Source organism: Camelus bactrianus, chromosome 23 (assembly GCF_048773025.1).
Source record: "Camelus bactrianus isolate YW-2024 breed Bactrian camel chromosome 23, ASM4877302v1, whole genome shotgun sequence".
NCBI classification, from domain to species: Eukaryota; Metazoa; Chordata; class Mammalia; order Artiodactyla; family Camelidae; genus Camelus; species Camelus bactrianus.
In genome coordinates, this window is record NC_133561.1 from 25,239,323 (window position 1) to 25,260,832 (window position 21,510).

Here is a 21,510-nt window from a genome sequence, read left to right on the forward strand (position 1 = left end):
TATACAGGTGTCTGCCTATCCCTACCTTGTTCCCAAAAAAGAACATGAGAAAAGTATTAGAGGAAATCAAATGAGTTTTCCAGCTGCCTAGTGTGAGTTTTAGATCAAATGCTAATTCTGAAGAATTTGGGGTTGGGTCTAATCAAAACAGAACAGAGGCTGAGTATCCATGATGTTGGAATAGGAAACACAAGACCGAGACAAGGAAGGGGAACAAGACAGAAGCTTATTTATTAAAGCCAGGAATCAAACTCAGGAAGAAAGTCTCAACACAAGAGTTCCCACTACTTACACAGCTACAAATATAATGTAAGAATGCATATAATTAATTTCAAGTGGCTAAACTGTCAAACTTTGGGGACAAATACACTGATGTCTGTGTGGAGTACTGATACGCCAAAAAGGAGTCATTTTAAACCTGATACTTTCAGAAGCAACATTGACACATACTGGCTATTTACTATACATATTTTAAGATTTCACTTATTTATCGCCTCCTCTAGAAGCCTTCCCAATAAGCCTTCTCCTTCCCCTGGTCAAGTGCCCATTTATATGTATGTCTAGGATCATTTTCATTCAAAAATATTTATAGAGAATTTTCTATGTAGAAGCCACTATGCTAGAGGATACAATGAATGAGAAAATTCCTTGAGTTCAAGGACATTATAAGTAAACAAAGATATATTCATTCAATAAATTGCACAAATAATAATTTCACAGTAAATATGATAAGCTCTTGAAGCAAAACAATGTACAATGATGACAAGGTTCAGGAAATCTATTCTGGTCTGAACAGAGGTAAGGAAAGGCTTCCTTGAAGAACTGTCATTGAAATTGAGACCTGATGAACAAGGGGATACCACCTGAAGAAACAGTAAAACATTCAAACAGAGCACAGCTTATGTGAAGCTAACACAAGAAAAGACCCTGGTAAAAGAAGGCCACTGTGGCTCAAGAAGAGTAAGTGAAGAGGAGTGGTTATGGATGAGCCTGGGGAGGGAGGCAGGAGCCAAATCATTCAAAGCCTTGTAGACCACAGTATCTTTGGATGTTATCCTCCAAGCAAAATGGGTTTAATGCAAGAAAGTGACATGATCAGACTCCATTTTTAAAAGATCACTCAGGCTACTGGCTGAAAAAGAATGGATTAGAATCCAGCAAGATCAGAGCAGAAAAATAAACTATAAAGTTGTTATCAAAGCAATGACAGAAGGTGGGACTTCCAGAATATCAGAGAGAGGAAAACCACTCCCCAGACAAAACTAGTCAAAATTATCAAAAACAACAACTCTGGAAATTGACTACAGAGATACAAAAAAAATTGAGAAATATTTATATAAGAAAAAGCACTGAACTACAATAGAGAAGCAAGTGTGTTTTAACATGGAGCTACTCCTACCCATCCCCTAACCCAATGTGACAGCAGATGTGAGGATCAACAGTCTTCCAGCTCCTGGAAGGGGCTGGTCTGATTTGGAAATCCACTGAAAAAGCTCCATGCTATTGAAATCAACAGCAAAAAATGACAACAGACAAGCCAAAAACTTAGCAGGGGAATCTGAGAAACAAGACAGTCATAGTGTGCTTTGACAAGCTCCCACATATTCCTGAGGATCTTGAAAGTTACACATGTGCACAGAAGAGACCACAGAGGGCCACAGCTATCCACTCATTATTGGTGAATAGGAAGCCTTGCAAAAACAGAAAATAAAAACCAGGGAAGACTTGCAAACTGCCTGGATTTTGAATGCCCTAACCCACACACAGAACCTCTTGGCAAATGACAGAAGCCTCACTGATTCAGGAAGTTTAAGCATAACCTCTAAACAATCATTGGCTGATGACAAAACAGAAACAACAACAAAAACAAAAACAGCAACAACAACCAGCCCTGGAAAGTAGGGAGGAGAGGGTACAATCTAGAGTTGCTGTATTATCTAAAATGTCAAGGTTTTAACAAAAAATATGGAACATGCAAAGAAATAGGAAAAGCATAGCACATAAACAGAAAAAAAAAAAAGGAGTCAGTAAAAACTGTCTCTGAAGGTACTCATGTATAAATCTTAGGAAACACTTCCAACAATTATTCTAAATATGTTCAAAGAACTAAAAGAAACCATGTTTACAGAATTAAAGAAAGCACGAAAACAATGAATCAACAAATACAGATTAACAATAAAAACACACAAATTGTAAAAAAAGAACCAAATAGAAATTCTGGAGTTAAAAAATACTCAACAGCACACTGAGCTGATAGAAAAAAGAATCAGCAAAGTTGAAGATAAATGAGTAGATATTAACCAGTCTGAATAAAACTGAACAATTAAAAAGGAGGGTATAGGGGGAGAACCAGATTCAGGCAACTGTAGAAACCATCAAACACACTAACATACAAATTAATCCAGTCCGAAATACAGAAGAGAGAGGGGGAAAAGGAAAAAAAAAAAAAAATTGAAGAAATAATAGGTGAAAATTTCCCAAATTTGATGAACACTGATCTACATATCTAAGAATGTCATCAAATATGAAGAGGCTATAACAAATGTCAAGGATAAACTCAGATATCTACACCTAAATGCATAACACCAAACTGTCAAAAGCCAAAACAGAAAATCTTAAAAATAGCAAAAGATAAACATTACTCATTACATACTAGGAGATCTCAACAAAATTTAACAACTAACTTATTATCAGAAAAATGAAAAACAAAATGCAGTGGGATGGCATATTCAAAATGCTGAAAAGGGAAAAAAAACTGTCAACCAAGAATCCAATATCCAGAAAAACTATCAACAATGAAGACAAAAATAAACATCCCGCAATAATAGATGAGAGAATTTGTTGCTGGTAGACCTGCCTTACAAGAAATATTGGGGGGAAAAAACAGAGAGAGAAAGAGAGAAAGAAAGAAAAGAAAGAAAAAGAAAAAAAGAAACAGAAAGAGAGAAAGAAAGAAATGAAAGCAGATAGTCAAATCTAAATTAAAAAATAAAGGCAGCAAGGAAATTACTTAGGTAAATTTTAAACAGATAGTATAAATATATTTTTTCTCATTTCTTCTTCTAACTGGTTTAAAAGACAAGTAAACTTAATCAGTAATCATAAAACTGCACTGTAGGACTTATATAAAGATGTAACATATATGACAAAACTAGCAAAAAGTAGGACAGGAAGGGAGCTATGCTGAAGTAAAGTTTCTCTATATTACTAGAATTAAGGTAGTTTATTCTAAAGTGGAATGCTTTAAGTTAAAATGCTTACTACTGTAATCTTCAAAAAAGCCACTACGGAAAATAAAAGGTCAAAGTGACATAACCCAGAAAAAAAATGGATAATAAAGGTACCGTGGAAAAATAACTACTTACCACAGAAGAAGGCAGTAAAAACAAAAAAGAGATGAGACATATAGAAAATAAACAGTAAGACAGCAGATTAAATGTATAAAGATTAAACATGCCAATCAAAGAGACTATAAAACTAGATTAATAAAATCTAGCTACATCCTGTCTATAGGAGACATACTTAGATTCAAAGAAACAGGTTGAAAGTAAAAGGATGAAAAAAACATATATAATACAAAAAGTAATCATGAGAGGTGGAAAGCTATACTAATATCCAACAAAATAGATTTTAAGAAAAAAATTTTGCTAGAGACAATTAACAAATTGTAATATTAAAAGTCAAATTAATCAGAATGATATAATAACTCTAAAAAATCATGCATCTAATAAGAGAGTCCTAAAAACAGAAGCAGTAAAAACTGAAAAATAAAGGGAGAAACAGACAATTTAGTATTAGGCAGAGCTATCTCAATAACTGCTAAAACAGAGACAGAAAATTTGCATTCATTTTTGAAATATATTTTCACTGGATATAGAATTCTCATTTGACAGGGTTTTTTAAATTTTCATATGCTAAATATGTTAATCAATTGTCTTCTTGTTTACATTATTTCTGACAGGAAATCTGATATCACTCTTATCTTTGTCCTTCTGTTCATGTCTTTTTTTTTTCTGCCTGCTTTTAAGTTTAAGATTTTCTCTTTATCATTGGTTTTGAGCAATTTGATATGCCTTGGTGTAGTTTTCATGTTTCTTACCCTTGAATTTGTTGGGCTTTTTGGACCTGTAGAATGTTTTACTCACATCTGGAAAGCTTTCAGGCATTACTGAGTTTTGTTCTGGGATGGTTATGCTTCTTGCAAGCAGTTTGATTGGGGTGGGGGGATGGGGTCTTGCTTCTAGGAGTTGTCAGGGTGGGCCTAGAGCTAACCATTATTGCACACTACTGGGGCAAGACTTCTGAGTATTCTCCCCAGTTCCCCACGACTGAAGTTTTCAAGACTGCCTGCTAGGAATAGATACCATTTCCAGCCCTGTGTGAGTGCCAAGAATGTTCCCCTTGATCCTTTTAGGGAATCTTTCCATGACTGTGGGTAGTTTCTCCACAATCATGCACTAATCAGTACTCTGCTGAATATTCCAGGGGACACTGCAAATCTTTGCACAGTCATCTCCTCCCTAGATAAAACACTAGACATCAGGCAACGATCTCACAGGCTCTAAATACAAACTCTAGCTTTGGTCTTTGTGGACTCTTAGCTTCATCTCTTCAACTCAGAGGTTTTGCCTTGATCCACCTGGCTTCCCTCTTCCTGAACCTCAGCCTGGAAACTCATGACAGTAAGCTGGGCAATCATAAGACTCATCTCATTTGTTTCCTGTATCTCAGAAAACACTGTCCTTCATTACTTAATGACCACTGTTTTAAAACCACTGTTATATATACTTTGTCTGGTTTTTTGGTTGCTTCATGAAGGAGAGTAAATACAGTCCCTATTACCCAATATTGGCCAGCAGAGGAAGTCCTAGTTTTAATGTGGCTACTGGAAATTTTTAGATTATACATGTGTCTTACATTATATTTCTATTATGCAGTGTTATTGTATATAGTCACCAAAATTACGTAATGCTGAAATCAACTAAGAAATCAGGGTAAGGAGCCTAAGAAGTTTGACAACCAAATCTCAATAAACTCCAACATCAAAAGGTCAAATGGGAAAGGAGATGGCAAAGCAAACTTAGAAAGGTCAACCTAAGAAAGAAAATGAAGGAAAGTGTAGTGTCACTGGAATTAGTAGAAGAGGTTTAGTAAAGCAGAGGTTATATGAAACACTCACTGTAGATTGCAGATTGTGAGTTAACAAAGGAACCTTAAGGATAAGTATCATTACTGAAGGCCTGTTAAGATTAGTAACAATGAATTCATTTTGGTTAGCAACCTCTGTAAACCAGAATTAAGGGAAATTTGTGGATACTTCAAAAGAAGTGGCTAAATTAATCCACAGCTAGGGATTTGCCAGCTGAACAGCCACATGTAAACCAATGAAGTTAGAACATTCCTTCACACCATACACAAAAATAAACTCAAAATGGCATAAAGACTAAAACATAAGACAGGACACAATAAAGCTCTTAGAATAAAACATAGGCAAAACATTCTCTGATATAAATAATAGCAATGTTCTCCTAGGGCAGTCTACCAAGGCAATAGAAACAAAAGCAAAAATAAACAAATGGGACCTAATTAAGCTTATGAGGCTTTGTACAGCAAAGAGAACCATAAACAAGACAAAAAAACATGGGAGAAAATATTTGCAAACGATGCAACTGACAAGAACTTAATTTCCAGAATATACAAACAGTTCAAACAACTCAGTAACAAAAAAAAAAAAAAAAAAAAAGACAAAACCCCAATCAAAAAATAGGCAGAAGACCTATACAGACATTTCTCTAATGAAGACATACAAATGGCCAAATAGGCACGTGAAAAGATGCTCAACATCACTAATTATCAGAGAAATGCAAATCAAACCTACAATGAGGTATCACCTCACACTGGTCAGAATGGCCATCATTAAAAAGTCCACAAACAATAAATGCTGCAGATGGTGTGGAGAAAAGGGAACCCTCCTAACTGCTGGTGGGAATGTAATGTGGTGCAGCCACTATGGAGAACAGTATGGAGATTCCTTAAAAAACTAAAGATAGACTTACTAGATGATCTAGCAATCCCACTACTGAGCATATAACCAGAGAAAACTCTAATTCAGAAGATAACATGCACCCCAATGTTCACAGCAGCACTATTTATAATAGCCAAGACATGGAAGCAACCTAAATGTCCATCAACAGATGACTGGTTAAAGATGTGGTATATTTATACAATGGGATACAATTCAGCCATAAAAATGACAACATAACGCCATATGCAGCAACATGGATGTCCCTGGAGAATGTCATTCTAAGTGAAGTAAGCCAGAAAGAAAAAGAAAAATACCATATGAGATCGCTCATATGTGGAATCTAAAATAAACAAAACAGAAACAGACTCACAGACATAGAATACAAACTTGCGGTTGTCAAGGGGGCAGGGGCTGGGAAAGGACAGACTGGGATTTCAAAATTTGTAGATACTGACAGGCATATGCAGAATAGATAAACAAGATTATACTGTATAGCACAGGGAAATATATACAAGATCTTGTGGTATAGCTCACAGTGAAAAAAAATGTGACCATAAATATATGTATGTTCATGTATAACTGAAAAATTGTGCTCTACACTGGAATTTGACACAACATTATAAAATGACTATAACTCAATTAAATAATGTTTAAAAAAAGAAGATGTGGTAATGTACACAGTGGAATACTACTCAGCCATAAAAAGAACAAAACAGTGCCATTTGCAGCAATATGGATGGACCTAAAGATTATCATTCCAAGTGAAGTAAGCCAGAAAGAGAAAGAAAAATACCATGATACCACTTCTATGTTGAATCTAAGAAAATGACACAAATGTACTTATTTACAAAACAGAAAGAGACTCACAGACAGAAAACGAATTTATGGTTACCAAAGGGGAAGGGCAGGGGATAAATTGGGAGTTTAGGATTAGCAGATACAAACTACTATATCCAGAACAGATAAACAAGGTCCTACTGTATAGTATAGGAAATTATATTCAACAGCTTGTAATAACCTATAATGAAAAAGATTACATAGACATATAAAGCAGAATCACTATACTGTGCACTAGAAACTAATACAACATTATAAATCAATTATATTTCCATAAAAAAAAAGAACTGTTTTTTAAAGCACTTGAGTATATATCATTACGACTGCAGAGACTAGCCACATTCATAGAGCCTGGACATGTTCTAGAACTAACCCTACAATCCTGAGCTAGTAAAAGTGACTCAAAGGAAACCTAGAAGTATAGGTGGGTTTATGATTTCTCCAGAAAATCTATTCCTCACCATGGGAAGGGGAAGAAGAATAGTCAAGACCCAGTAAGAGAGCCAGAATGATGTAATACCTTAGCACACTAGGTCAGTTTTTAAAATACGTCTGGATTATCCCTGAGAGCCTAGCATACATGAACCAAGGGATGGGGTAAAACTGTGAAAAATGGCTTGGTATTGTTTATTATATCATTTACCAGGATGAAAATTGCAAAAGACGGTTTGCATCTCTCAGCTAAGTAATAACATTAGAAGGAGTCTCACAAGTCAAAAATATCAACAAATTTGTCCAAGAAAAATTAGATATCAACAGCATCCAGGAATTCTTTTCATTGTGAGAGCCATAATGTATGCAGGAGATTTAAACAGAAACAGACAGGGGAGGATGAGGAGGGGAGGAGAGAGGAAGGAGTCTCATTTTGAAGGGCCATCCTTCAATTTTATGTTTTTACAAAAAAAATATTTTATATTCACCATCACAGTACTTGGTACATACAAGTAATAAAAGCTTGTTGAATGATCAACTGAATGGATAAATGGTTGAAGGAGCAAAGAAATAAATGGGTAGAAGGAAAAAGAATAAATACTCAAAAGTTAAAAATATTTAATCCCAGAGAGGCTTGAGTTTCCATTTTTAAAAGCTAATCTAATTAGGGGAGCTATTTGTGAGAAGTAGCATGGCATAGTGGAAAGAAGACAAGATTTGAACTCAGAAGGACTTAGATTTAAATCCTGGCTGAAAATTGTCTTGGTTTGTGTCGTTGAGCAAATTGCTTACTTTATCTAAGTCCTAGTTTTCTCCACCTGTAAAATGGGGATTCCAGTATCCACCTTACAAACAAAATAAACCAGCAATGTTGGCACCTATAAAAAACTAAACAAAACCAGCTCTCAAATCAACTCTGTAATTCATAATGTAGCCCACAGATGGGTGTTACTAACAATGCTCGCCATCTGGTAGCTTCCTGTTTTAAATAATTATTCTTCCTAACTAGGTGCCAAGCTTTTAGAATCACTATATTAAATGTTTGCACCCTCTAAATTTTGGTGTCCTTAGACAAAACCCAGTATGACCAGCCATAGGTCAGCTTGTAGGTTTGTTCTGAGGATTAAAAATAATGTTAAGGAAAAAACCCTTCCACAGTGACAGGAATGTAATAAATAATAAATTATTTAAACATTTCATTAATACCTTTTTGTCATCCATTTGCTACTCTACACTATCACAATTATTCTAATGAGCCCACACTATGAATACAGATTAATCATATCAGCCACTTGCAGAAATACATAAACAAGACAGAAACAATGGTTATGTACTGAAACATTCTCTTCAAAGATTCAAGTTGATTCCTTCAATCTTGACCTTTGGATTTTCTCTCTTAAATCCATAAAAATCTGAGGACTTAGAGGAGTAGAGAGTATCTTAATTTCAAGAGCCATTTCTAAATTGACAAAGTAAGTAAAGTGTTGAATTCAAAAGGAGAATTCAAAGTTACCACTATCAAAGTATGCTTTTTCTCTGCTGGATGGGCAAACAGAACTGCTGCTATTATTGTGTTCTGCATCTAGTCTCAGCTGTGCAAACACCAGTTAAGTAAGAAAAACATCAATCCATCTTTATCAGATCTAGAAACAACCTAGATAAATTCCTTTAGGATGAATAGTTTAGTCAGGATGAATGATTAGTATCCAGAACAACAAAATCTGAAAACTCATAAGAACCCCTGTACAAAACACTCCTACTTAGCTCTGGAAGATTATTTCTCTGGATTATCAGATATCTATAAAGTTATTTTATTATAAAGCATGCCAATCCAATCCAAGGTCACAAGTAACAATTCTTCCAGCAAGAGTTAAATTAAAATGCCTCATAGGTATAACTAGTTACAGTGATGTCTCAGTAAGTTTCTCCAAGGAAACATCTCTTCTGCTCATAAAAGTCAAATTAGCTCACAAGCTAGAGCCCCCAATTTCCCCACAAATTAAAGAATAAAGCCCATTATCTCAATATCACACTCAATGGTGGTAAGCTGAAAGCTTTTCCGCTTTTCCTCTAAGATCAGGAACAAGACAAGTATGCCCACTTTTGCCACTTTATTCCAATAGTACTGGAAGTTCTGGCCAGAGCAATTAGGCAAGAAAAAGAAATAAAAGTCATCCAAATCAAAAGGAAGAAATAAGACTGTCTCCTGTAGATGATATGAAAACAGAAAACCCTAAAGACTTCCCCCAAAAGTGTTAAACTAATAAATCCAGTAAAAGTGCAGGATACAAAATCTATATACAAAAATCAGTGTGTTTCTACACACTAATAATAAATTACTAGACAGAGAAATTAACAAAACAATCCCACTTATAATTGCATAAAAAAGAATAAAATACCTAGGAATAAATTTAACCAGGGATGTGAAAGATTAGTATACTAAAAACTACAAATCACTGATGAAAGAAATTGAAGAAGAAAAAAACAAATAGAAAGATATTCCATGCTCATGAATTGGATGAATTAATACTGTTAAAATGTCCATACTACCCAAAGTGATCCAGTGATTCAAAGCAATCCCTATCAAAATTCCAATGGCATTTTTCACAGAAGTAGAAAAAAAGAACTCTAAAATGTGTATGGGAACCTCAAAAGACTCTTAAAAGGCAAAACAATTCTTGAGAAAGAAAAAAACCAGAGTATCACAGTTCCTGGTTACAAAGCTATAGTAATCAAAACAGTATGGTTTTGGCATAAAAAAGACACAAAGATCAATGGAACAGAACAGAGAGCCCAGAAATAAACCCATGCATGTATGGTTAACTAATTTTCATCAGAGGAGCCAAGAATATTCAACAGGGAAAGGATAATGAAAGGATTGTCTCAATAAATGGTGCTGGGAAAACTGAGCAGCAAAGGAGTAACACTGGACCCCTATCTCACACCATACACAAAAATCAACTCAAAATGGATTACAGACTTGACTGCAAGGACTGAAACCACAGAACTCCTAGAAGAAAACATAGAGGATAAGCTCCTTGACATCAGTCTTGGCAATAATTTCCTGGATTTGAAACCAAAAGCAAAGGCAACAGAAGCATAACTAAACAAGTGGGACTACATCAAACTAAAAAGTTTCTTCTGCACAGCAAAGGAAACCATCAACAAAATGAAATGGCAACCTATCAAATGGGAGAAATACTTATAACTTATATATCTGATAAGACATTAATATCCAAAATATATATAGAATTCTCATGACTCAATAGGAAAAAAAAATTAATCCGATTTAAAAAATGGGCAGAGGAAGTGAATAGACATTTTCCCAAAGAATATACAAATGCCAAGCAGGTACACAAAAAGGTGTTTAATATCACTTATCATAAAGGAAACCCAAATCAAAACCACAGTGAGATACCACATCACACATGTCAGAATGGCTGTCATCAAAAAAAGAACAAATATCAAACATTGCAAGGATGTGGAGAAAAGGGAACCCTTGTACACTGCTGGTGGAAATTTAAATTTGTGCAGTCACTTTGGAAAACAATATAGAGGTGCCTCAAAAAGTTAAAAATACATCTACCATATGATTGAACAATTCCACTTCCAGATATATATTAGAAGGAAACAAAAGCACTATCTTGAAGAGGTATCTGCACCTCCACAACGTACCTGTAGCATTATTTATAATAACCAAGATATGGAACAACATAAGAGTCCATCGACAGATGAATGGATAAAGAAGATGTGGTATATATTTACAATGGAATGTTACTCAACCACAAAAAAGAAATTCTTAAGGGCACTATGCAAAGTGAAATAAGTCAAAGAAAGACAAATACCATATAATCTCACTTGTATGTGGAATCTAAAAAGAGCCAAACTCATAGAAACAGAGAACAGATTAGCAGCTGCCAGAGGCAAGGGGAGAAGGTGGTCAAAAAATACAAACTTCCATTTGTAAGATTAACAAACTTGAGGGATGAAATGTACAACATGGTAACTATAGTTAACAATATTGTACTGTATATTTGGAAGTTGCTAAGAGAATAGATCTTAAAAGTTCTCAGCACCGGAAGAAAATTTCTAACTATGTGAGGTGACATATATTAACTAAGTTTACTGCAGTAATTATTTCACAATGCATGCATATATCAAATAATTATGTTGTACACCTTTAATACTATGTCGTATGTCCAATATATTTCAATAAAACTGGAGGGGAAAAAATTTTTTTTAAGAATAATGTCCATGTGTCTGTTAGGTGGTGACTGGTATACTTGTAAATAGAATCCACAGACTAGAAGCACGGTCTGGCCATTACATTTAACACATAGTTAAATCCATAACCATGGGACTGAAACAGAGGTTATTTTTTACATTTTGGTTAAAAGTTAGAATTCTGTGATTGTGGTTCCCACAGTTTGTATGAATAAAATGGATAATTAGTCAAGTATAACTTTTTAGATTTGGTGACATATTAACTATAAAAACCAATCCAGGCACAAATGGCTATTGTGGTTTCAGAGAGACAGGCATAAGATAAATAGGAAAAATATGTTTAAATAATAACATTCCTTAATAGAGATCTAGAAGGTTTGGTATCAAGTTCTAGAGGAGAAATTTAATTCACCACCATAATCACAAAGTAACTAACTAAATGATTTTTTTGTTGTTGTTATTTGCTGATATGTATCCACAATTCTGATTCTGAAACAAACATTTTCATTTTTCTGGTGCCATCAAGTGGTAACATTATGAAGTGTTCTAAGGTTAAATGCAAATAATTTTTAGACACAAAAATGTTTCACAGTGATGTGTTTTTACATATGTCAATTTAGTGTTTTAGCACAAAATTATATAAAAAGAAATGGAAAAATATCAGAGCCAACTGTTTGCAACTCATTCCCATTTTAAACTCCCAACCCGAAATGAGAGAGAAGACAAATAAAAAGGAGTAGATCATTAAGATCAGAATGCTCTACTAGCAAGCAAAAACACCCAAGACTATGAAACTACTTGAAAAACAAAAATTTACATCACTCAAACCATAACAGATGCTCCCTCCTGACACTCCATTAACATGGCAGTAAAAAAAATTATTTTTAAGGCAAAATCTTGCAAAAAACAAAGAGACTGAGAGGGAATATAGTAGCAACAAACATTTAGAAGCTAAAAAGTAGAAGAATGAGTGGTTCCTGACTTGGGAAACTCAAGGAAGCTGTATGACTTACACAGCACTGTAAATCTGTCCAAAATTTCAGAAACTGGTGGTATTAGGTAGCTACAGAAGTGAGTGTGACAGATAAAAACAAGAGAATTCATCAAAATCCTGGTTAAGAAGTAGTTAGGATGCCACTACACACACTCTTTCTTCCACTCCATACAGCCAAGTATTCATCTTTACACCACATTAGAAGACTGAAAGGTTTAAGGTCTAGGGAGAGTAAATAGAAGGCTTCCGGACTACAGGACACCAGGCATAGTGAAGCTGGGAGTATTTTAGTAAAAAAAAAAAAAAAAAAAAAAGTATTAGTAATCCAGGAGAGCGTGGTCATCTAAATGGTATTAACAAGTCAAAGATCACTGAACAATAATGACAATGATGATTTTCTGGAAAGAAAACTACTGGAAGAAGGTCCTATCAACCTTTGATTACTGTGTCCAGAAAATCATGTAACAAACTGCAGTACGCTTCAATCTGCTTCCATAAGGAAAAGGCAAAATGATAAAAACTGATGCTTAAAAAAAAAAAAGCTTAAGTTCTACTTACAGACATTCAGCAACATTCAGCTCTACATGTCCCTTATTATCCCCATTTAATTAGCGGAGAATTATCGCAACTAACAAAACCAGAATAGCAGACAAATCCAAGAATCCTTTACATTCTTAGTTTAAAAGCCTATTTCATCTTGTCTCTTCAGGACACTAAGAGTAAATGCACTAAAGAATCTCTGTAAATGTTTCTGAGAGAGGTGAAGGCTGGTGAACACTGCCCACATCAGAAAAAACATTATTATTCATACAAGAGACTCAGAAGCTTGATTTTAAATTCCATTTTTGTTGGTTGATTGATCAGAGTTAAGTATCTTTGATGCTGTCTTCCATCTCACATAACTAAAAGTAGATATCTACATTTGGGTAATTTAATCTTCAGTAATTTCTCCTTTTCAGTCTTGTTTTTACACAGGACTATACACAAGAAACAGTTATATGCATATACCTTTTCCCCGCAACCAACTTAAGACCATGCCAAAACACATTAATAACAGATAAAATTATACCTTGAACACCTTCTAGGAGTAAATCAACTCCCTTCCTATAAAAATGAGAAGCAGCTTCATAGTCATCTTCTTCTTCCTTTTTTAAAGCCAGCTTTATTAATTCTCCTGCTTTTTCCAAATAATCTCTCTTGCCAAGCTTGGATTTTAAACTGCCAGGAAAGAGGCTACGACTTTCCCGTTCTTCTTCTGTTTTGTTCTGTTCAATATCAGAAGCAACAGCCCCTAGTGCTGAAGAATCCGAAGAAAGGCTGAGACCAAAGGTTCTAATGGGAGAATTTTGATTGGAAGCCATTCCATCATCCAACTCAGCAAGAGAATCCACATCAACAGTAAGAGATACCAGATCACTGTCACTGGAGAAGCCTAGAAATACAATCACAACAGTAAACAGATATTAAATTGAGAATCAGCCAAAAGAATACAAATCACCCTGTCTATTCATTTTTTCATACTACCCAAGTCAATTAGGAAGGCTGTAATTTACTGATGGAAGTCAGTGTCTAGCAATTTGTTTCAGTTTAGTTCATTCATTTTTGCAGTCTCTCTACAACTCTGGAAGACAATTTCCTTGCCTTAATTATCAAACTAAACTGAAGACAGTCTTTATCTAGCCTTGTTGTCAAAAAGAGCCACAAGATCTTGTAAACTATTCATAGAAGGCAGATGCTTGTACACACAGCTGCTGTGAACAACAGCATTATGATAAAAGGAAAAGAGTAAGGGCTTCAGAGTAAGACAAAAAGAAGTGCTTGAATCCCAGATCTTAAAATTTACTGGTGAGCAACAGCAAATTACTTAATAATATTAAAGCAGGGGTTTAGATGTGGACTAGAGTTAATACACATAATAGGCTATCATTAAATTATAAATATTATAGCAACTGCATAATAATTAATTAACTATTATATAATGTATCCTCACAGGTATACTTCTAAGTAACCATCCATATCTGGAAAATATATGCCATTTAGTTTTTTTTTAAAACTGAATTTTTAGAAATCCATGTTTCAGCCTCTTCTACAGGCCTGCTTTTTTTTTCCCCCCTCCACAGGCTTTTTAAGAAAGCTTTGGTCCATGTTTGCATCTTAGTTTTCTGACAGAAAATGAATAATGGTTCCTACTGAAACATTTAGGAATGAAAATTACCTCTTCCATTTCATATAACTGACTTCATGGTAAATGACCTTGAACTACAATAACAGTTATTAAACTTTCTGGTCTTAGGACTTCCCTTTACACTCTTAAAAATAATTGAGGACCTCGAAGAGCTTTTGTATATATGAACTATATCTATAAATATTTACCAACCTTGATATTTAGAAAGTAGACTGAATGTTTAAAATTAAACACTGAAGCACATTACATGCTAACACAATTTTTGTAAAAATACCTATATTTTTCCAAAACAAAAAAATATTTACTGAGAAAAGTGGCACTGCTTTAGATTTTTGAAAATCTTTATTAACAGAAAATAGCCAGATTCTCATGTCTAATTCTGTACTCAATCTGTTGTCAGATGTTGTTCTGGTTGAAAGATTTGAAGAAAATGTCACATAGAGAAGTAATTGAAAATGGGGTGAATATTTTAGTAGCCTTTTCAAGTAACTGTGGATATTGGTTTTTTGATATTACAACAAAACTTGACAAATGGTAGTTTCTTGGTTTAGTTTTCATGTGAAATATAAATTCTTGTCAATGAAATTTCTGTTTCTATTACATTCAAATCCATGGGTCTGTTTTGCACACTGAATGGATCTTTTATCCATGCATGAGTTTGTAACATCACACCCTGGTCATTTTGAAAATATTAGCTCCCTGAGTTACAAAGATCCTCCAAATGGTGACAAGATTTCATTATTACAATATCTCTAAGAAAATCATATTTGTTACTTAACAACACCAACCTCATCAGAAAATTCTTTAAGTATTGGGTAACTGTCAAGCTCAAAGTGGCAGATACAGGTTCTCTAAAATTCTAATTTGGGGTTGAAAACTTTTATCATTGGCAATAAATACTGTCAGTTGCTCTCTTTGAAGTGTCAGCTCACTTCATTCACTTTCAAAAGAAGTATCTGCTGAACGCCCAAGTCTGAATGATGACTGTCAATCATTCTTTCAAGAAAAAATGGGGTCCCAGGAAAAAAATGGCTAGTTTATGGCTCAAATAACTGCACAAGTATTTCTCCTCCAGATAACCACGGTAATGCAGTATGTAAAGTTTTACGTATAGTCCACTTCATCACACAGAATTTCAAAAAGACATGTATCCAAGGGTTGAGATTTAATAAAATCAACAGTTTTTACTGCTTTATCAAGGACATTCCTAAATGAAATTAGCACTGGTCTCACTGTAGGTATGTGCAATGATTACTGTTACCATCTCATATCAGTGTCTTGATTCATGCTCCAGCACAGCAGTGCCACCCACCACCAATATTGCATCATCTGTGCAAATGTCAACAGAGAAGAAACAGTAAACAATCTTCCAGATTATAAAAATTGTTTCTGCCTTGGGGATCCCCTAAAAAGATCTCAGGAATACCTGGGGGCTAAAGACCATAATTTGAGAGCCACTGATTTACATCATTAAAGAAGATTGCAAATAGGCTTAGGTAAAGCTTAGGTTTGGGAACAACCGTGAGATCGGCAGCATCACTGAACACTGACTACCTGCCATATTTCTCAGAAAGGAAAATACATTAAGAAGAAAATGATCCCCTCAACCCAGGATCATATACTAAGTCAAAATTAAAAGTGGATTTGAGTATACAATTCTATACCAGGGGTCAGCAAACTTTTTTTCTGAGGGCCACAGGGTATTTTAGGCTTCGTGGGCCATACGATCTTTCGCACTAATCAACACTGTTGTAGCACGAAAAGCAGCCACAGACAACACCTAGATGAAAAAGTCTGCCTGTGCTCCAATAAATCTCATACATAGATGTTGAAATTTGAGGTCCACATAATTTTCACATGCCATAATATTGTTTTGAATTCTGTGAACCATTTAAAAATGCAAAAACCATTCTTAGCTTGTAGGTCATATGAATACAGGTGGCAGGCCAGATTTGGCCCATGGGCCACAGTTTGTCAACCTCTATTATAGACTCAAATTGCTTACTTCATATCAAATAAAGTAAGTTAGCATAAAAACATTTACTGGCAGCTAAGCTCAAATTTCAAATCAGCTGTAGACACTACTTTGGCACTTTGTCAATGTATTCTGTTTTCAGTTTTGTTTTTTTTTTTCTCAAATCCTTAGAATGCCCATAAAGTACTAATTTTGTTCCCCAAAAGCAACAGATTTCATTAAATCCACAATTTCAGATGAAATTCACTGGACCTAGTGGGAATCTTTTCAATTCTCTGACATTTCAACTGTACAGACAGGATTTAAAATCAGAATCTTTTTATAGCAATCTGCAAAATTATTTATCCACTGTTTTGAGAAATATATAAACTTTACAAGAGATTTTTAAAAATGTTTTAAATATTTTATATATCCAATATAAATGTATTTCCTTAAATGGTATCATTATATAACCTGGTCCATTAAAATTAACAAACAAATAGACCAAAAAAAAAAAAAAATGTTGTGGTTTCTACAGCTAATCACAAAAGAAAGGAAATGCTGTTATAGATATTTTGTCCACTCTCTGGTGTCTTGTCACTATAACCTCCACATCATCTATCACATTGTACTGTTTCATGCTTTGCCTGACTTTCCTTTCTAACAAGAACAATAGTACCAAAGGGCAAGAGGGTAAAGTTATGTGTACTCAGTTTCTTGGCTTTTGACCACAAAAATCTAGTCACATAGTCTTATTTCCTCTGACTTGTCCAACCTTATTTTATTGGCATGATTAAATGAAATTAGAACAGAAAAGTAAGATCAACAAAATACCTAGGGAGAAAGTCAGACAGTAAAATAAAGTAATAAATAAGTATTCTATACAAATGGTTTCCTTTTCAAATTTAACTAATTCTGAATGAGGAATATTTCAAAACAAGCAAATAAATAAAAACTAGCAAGTTAGGAAGAGGGATTTTTCTAGTCTAAACAGGCAAAGCAATAGGAAACAAAGAGAACTCTTCTGGTTTAACCTTTTTGGAGAACAATTTGGCAATGCATAACAGATGCAAAAAAAAGCTTGTATCTTTGGCCCAGAAATTAAGCAATTTATACCAAAAACAATCAAAGATGTGAAAAAAAAAAGATCTATATAATCTATATATAAGAATATCCATCAAAGAAATCGGTAAAAATTTGGAAAAACCAAATCCCTAACAATAGTAGATTATGGCTCATCCCTATGTAAAATATTATACAGCTACTAAAAATTATGTCATAGGAGAACATTTAAGGCTAAAGTATTCATGTTCTATTAATCAAAAACAACAAAATGCAAAGCAAGAGATATATACTATAATTCTAATTTAAAAACACAAACACAGGAAAAAGGCTGGGAAGATACGCTAAATATTACCAGAACTTTGTGTGGTGGGATTACAGGCAACTGTTATCATATTTGTTGTATGATGGCAAGCCCTTAAGGCTCTGTGTGAGAAGGATATCAAAGAAGATACAGCGAGGGCTCAAACTGGGAATTTGTTTGAAAATAAAGATTATGTTATACAGACACAATTTATAAAATGAGGGCCTCTATGAATCATCCAGCAGCCAGTGCCAAGGAATTTCTAACTTAAGAGAAAAGACAGAAATGATTACAAAGACAGATCTGTTTAAAGTAGACTAACCCCTAACATTTCTTATTTTCTTCCTCTAATTCTCCTCTTAAGATGCACCCTAATATACCCGAAAAGCCTAACCCTATCGTATTTCCTCAACCATACATTGTAACAAATCTAGTACTCTCTTGATATTTTTCTCTTCCAAATTTAAGCGTTTTCTAAATTTCTTCTTCTCAATGAAGAATTCCCCAACCAGCTCAAGAAAAATATTCCCCATCACCACCTCAGGAATGAATACAAAGATACAGATAGAGACATGCAAATACTCAGTACCTGGTTTATTCACCTTATATCCTTAATAAATCTACTGAACCTGCTCGACTCCTTGAAATAAACCTGCTCAACTTGAAATCACAGTCCTGTCCTTCAACCTTTTTTATACAAAGCTGCACATATAAATGTCACATGAAATGGATACTAGCTCCCTAAAACCCAGGAAGTTAACAAGTAAGATAAAGAGAGCTGCAAGAAAGAGGGTCTCAGTTAGGGTGAGTAGGAAGAACACTGTGGATAAGGCAGAGCAACAACTGACAATACAGAGACTATTTGTCAAAAGTTAAACCAACCTGAAGTCATTCCATGTTTAAAGGGGCCCTCTGGGCCATCATGAGAGTAAAAGGTGCATCCTTTACCAACACCATCAAGTCAAAAACCCAAGCCTTTTCTGGAAAGGATGGGGGGTGGGGGGGAGTCAAAGGTTCTATGAAAGCGTTCTGCCTCCAGGTTCGTATCACAGAGATTCAAGTCTCAGGGCTATTAGAGGGCCCCAGGTGACTGGTTAAAAAGCAGCTACAGACAGGAGGGGTTTGTATAGCATCCCAGTTCACCTACCTACCCTCACCTTCTGTGCTTTGAAGTGCTCAGAGTAGGGCAGTATAGTGAAATCTGTCTAGGACACCAACTCTGAAAGACAGGCACCAGGGGAAAAGGTTGAGTTGCCACAGAATAAATCTTTATACTATAAACTATCAGAAATCTGTATTTGAAGACCATCTGCAAAAAGAGATCAGTTTCCTTTAGAACAACAGGTGGTCTCTCATGGCTGACTACATATAAAATACATGGCCTCATTATTATTAGCTGATAGCTTTCACTGAGCCCTGAGGTTCAAATATTACCACAGTCAATGAAAGGGAATGTCTACTTTTCCTAGTAGCAATAACTCAAGCTTCACACACAAAGCAAGACACCTAGCCAACAGAACAGAGGTCACCCTGAGGCAGAAGACATGTGTATCAATCTCTATTAAGAAATAAGCCCTTATAAACATGATTTTAAATGAATACCTAAATCTAAAACTCGATGCTAGTTAAGATTCCTGTACTTGATTGCCAACTCATCATTCAGTAATAGTTATTGTTACTAAAAAGAACCATTCCTTTGACATTTCACATTTTCATAACGCCCTTGGGACATGTCTTTGCTTCACCTTTGAAAATTTATAAAAAGAACATTGAAATATCTACTGTACGTTTGGTTAAAAAAAAGAAAAAAGCTCAGAAAACAACACATCAATCACAATTACAACCGTAATACTGTTATCTTATCATGAACAACAAAGATGTCTGAGCTGGCTTCCATTTCTGCCTAATGAATGTTTTATGCTGCTGCTCTCTACAATCTTCTCTGCAAATCAAACCTGTTACCAGCACACAAGCAGCCCACACTGAGCTTCCTGTAGCAAATACGTATTTTCACTGCCTTCCCCTCTGTAAAATTAAATCTCTATTCAAAACATAGTTCTGTGATTGTTATTAAGTATCTAGAATGCCTTGACTGCCTAGGGCACCTGGCCTGGCCTCTCTGAAATTTCAATTTTTCACTGTAAAAGAAGAGACTTATCAATATCATTCCCAAGGTTCCTTCTACTCTAAAACCCATTCCCACAACATATCATGAATTTTTTGTTATTTACCCCTCCAGCCCCTAAAGTCTAATAACCACCATTATCCTCAATAGTTCCAGAGTTGCTAAAGGTCAATATTTATAATTTGTGTCATTTGTTTTATATGCACACATACACACAATGACACATTCTCATTTGTGCTTATCTTGAGAATAAGACCTTGTTCTTTTTTTCCTATTTATTTTAAGATTTCCCACCAAAGAAAATTCAACTAATAAGGGACAGTGAATAAAAGTTAAGCAGATAAGCACTTAAGAGAAAAAGGAACTTCAAACTGAATAAGCACACTGTAACACAATTCAGGAGGGCCTGGAATTATCCCAGTAACAAGATTTAGAGTCCTCATGGTGCCACCTAGTGGACATTTGCACTAAATTCTACTTTAAATTTAATTTACTTTTAATTAGGCTTTCCATATTTTGTCATCTTTGTGCTCATCTATGTAATGGAAAGACTTATTACCGTGTCATCAAATAAATACACAAATCTTGAACTGAAAGTGATTTTAAGAGATCCTGATTTTAATAGACCAGCATAAACAATATTCTCAAAATGTACATCTTATTTACTCTAAAACAGCTAATTCAAGACAACTTAACATATCCTTTCTTATGCCTACAATTGTTACAGTGAGCACTTAGGGAATTCTTACTCCACAATTTATAGGCAAAAAGAAAAAAAAGAAAAAGAAAACAGGTAAATTTGGCTACTCCAAAAGACATTTAAGAATATTCACTCTTCAAAATTAATCAAATTGTACAACTGAAATGTGTAGTTTACTGTACAGGAATCATACCATAAGAAAGATGTTCAAAGAAAAAAGAATGCTCACTCTTATGATACGCAACATATAAGAAGGTGATCTCTCAATTTGTATTTGTGATTATGATCACCTAATTATTTTCTCTTATTTGCTGCATACACCTGGAAAATGTCCCTCCCAAAACTGCAAAGAAAGAAAAGCAATGTATTAGGAAGAGGAAATGACACAGGTTACCAGATGAGCCTATACCAACATCAAAGGCTCCCATATCAAGGCCAGCATGGCAGTAAAGCAGCCTACATCCTTCCCACGGGCCAACAGATGAGGGAAACATGTCAAGCAGCTCAATTCCCATGCACCATTTTGGTCAGGTTTCCACAAATGTCACAGTAACTTCATAACTAAGTTTAATTCAACAAAAAGATGGAATTCAAGAAAGGAAATAAGATGTTAGCAATCAATTAGATCTTCTTTCATCTTTGAGAAAATATATAGTTTAATTTCCCCA

General features: G+C 34.7%; 1 protein-coding gene across 4 annotated transcripts in view; it reads right to left on the reverse strand.

Moving 5' to 3' along the window:
• RPS6KC1 (ribosomal protein S6 kinase C1) overlaps window positions 1–21,510 on the reverse strand; it is a 141,563-nt gene that overhangs the window by 77,511 nt on the left and 42,542 nt on the right. For 3 of the 4 annotated variants that reach the window (XM_074351827.1, XM_074351830.1, XM_074351829.1), the window contains one exon: window positions 13,582–13,944. The exons of the other annotated variant lie outside the window; for it this stretch is intronic. In XM_074351827.1, the coding sequence (XP_074207928.1) occupies window positions 13,582–13,944 (363 nt within the window). The remainder of the gene's footprint in view (window positions 1–13,581; window positions 13,945–21,510) is intronic. 4 annotated transcript variants of the gene reach the window in all.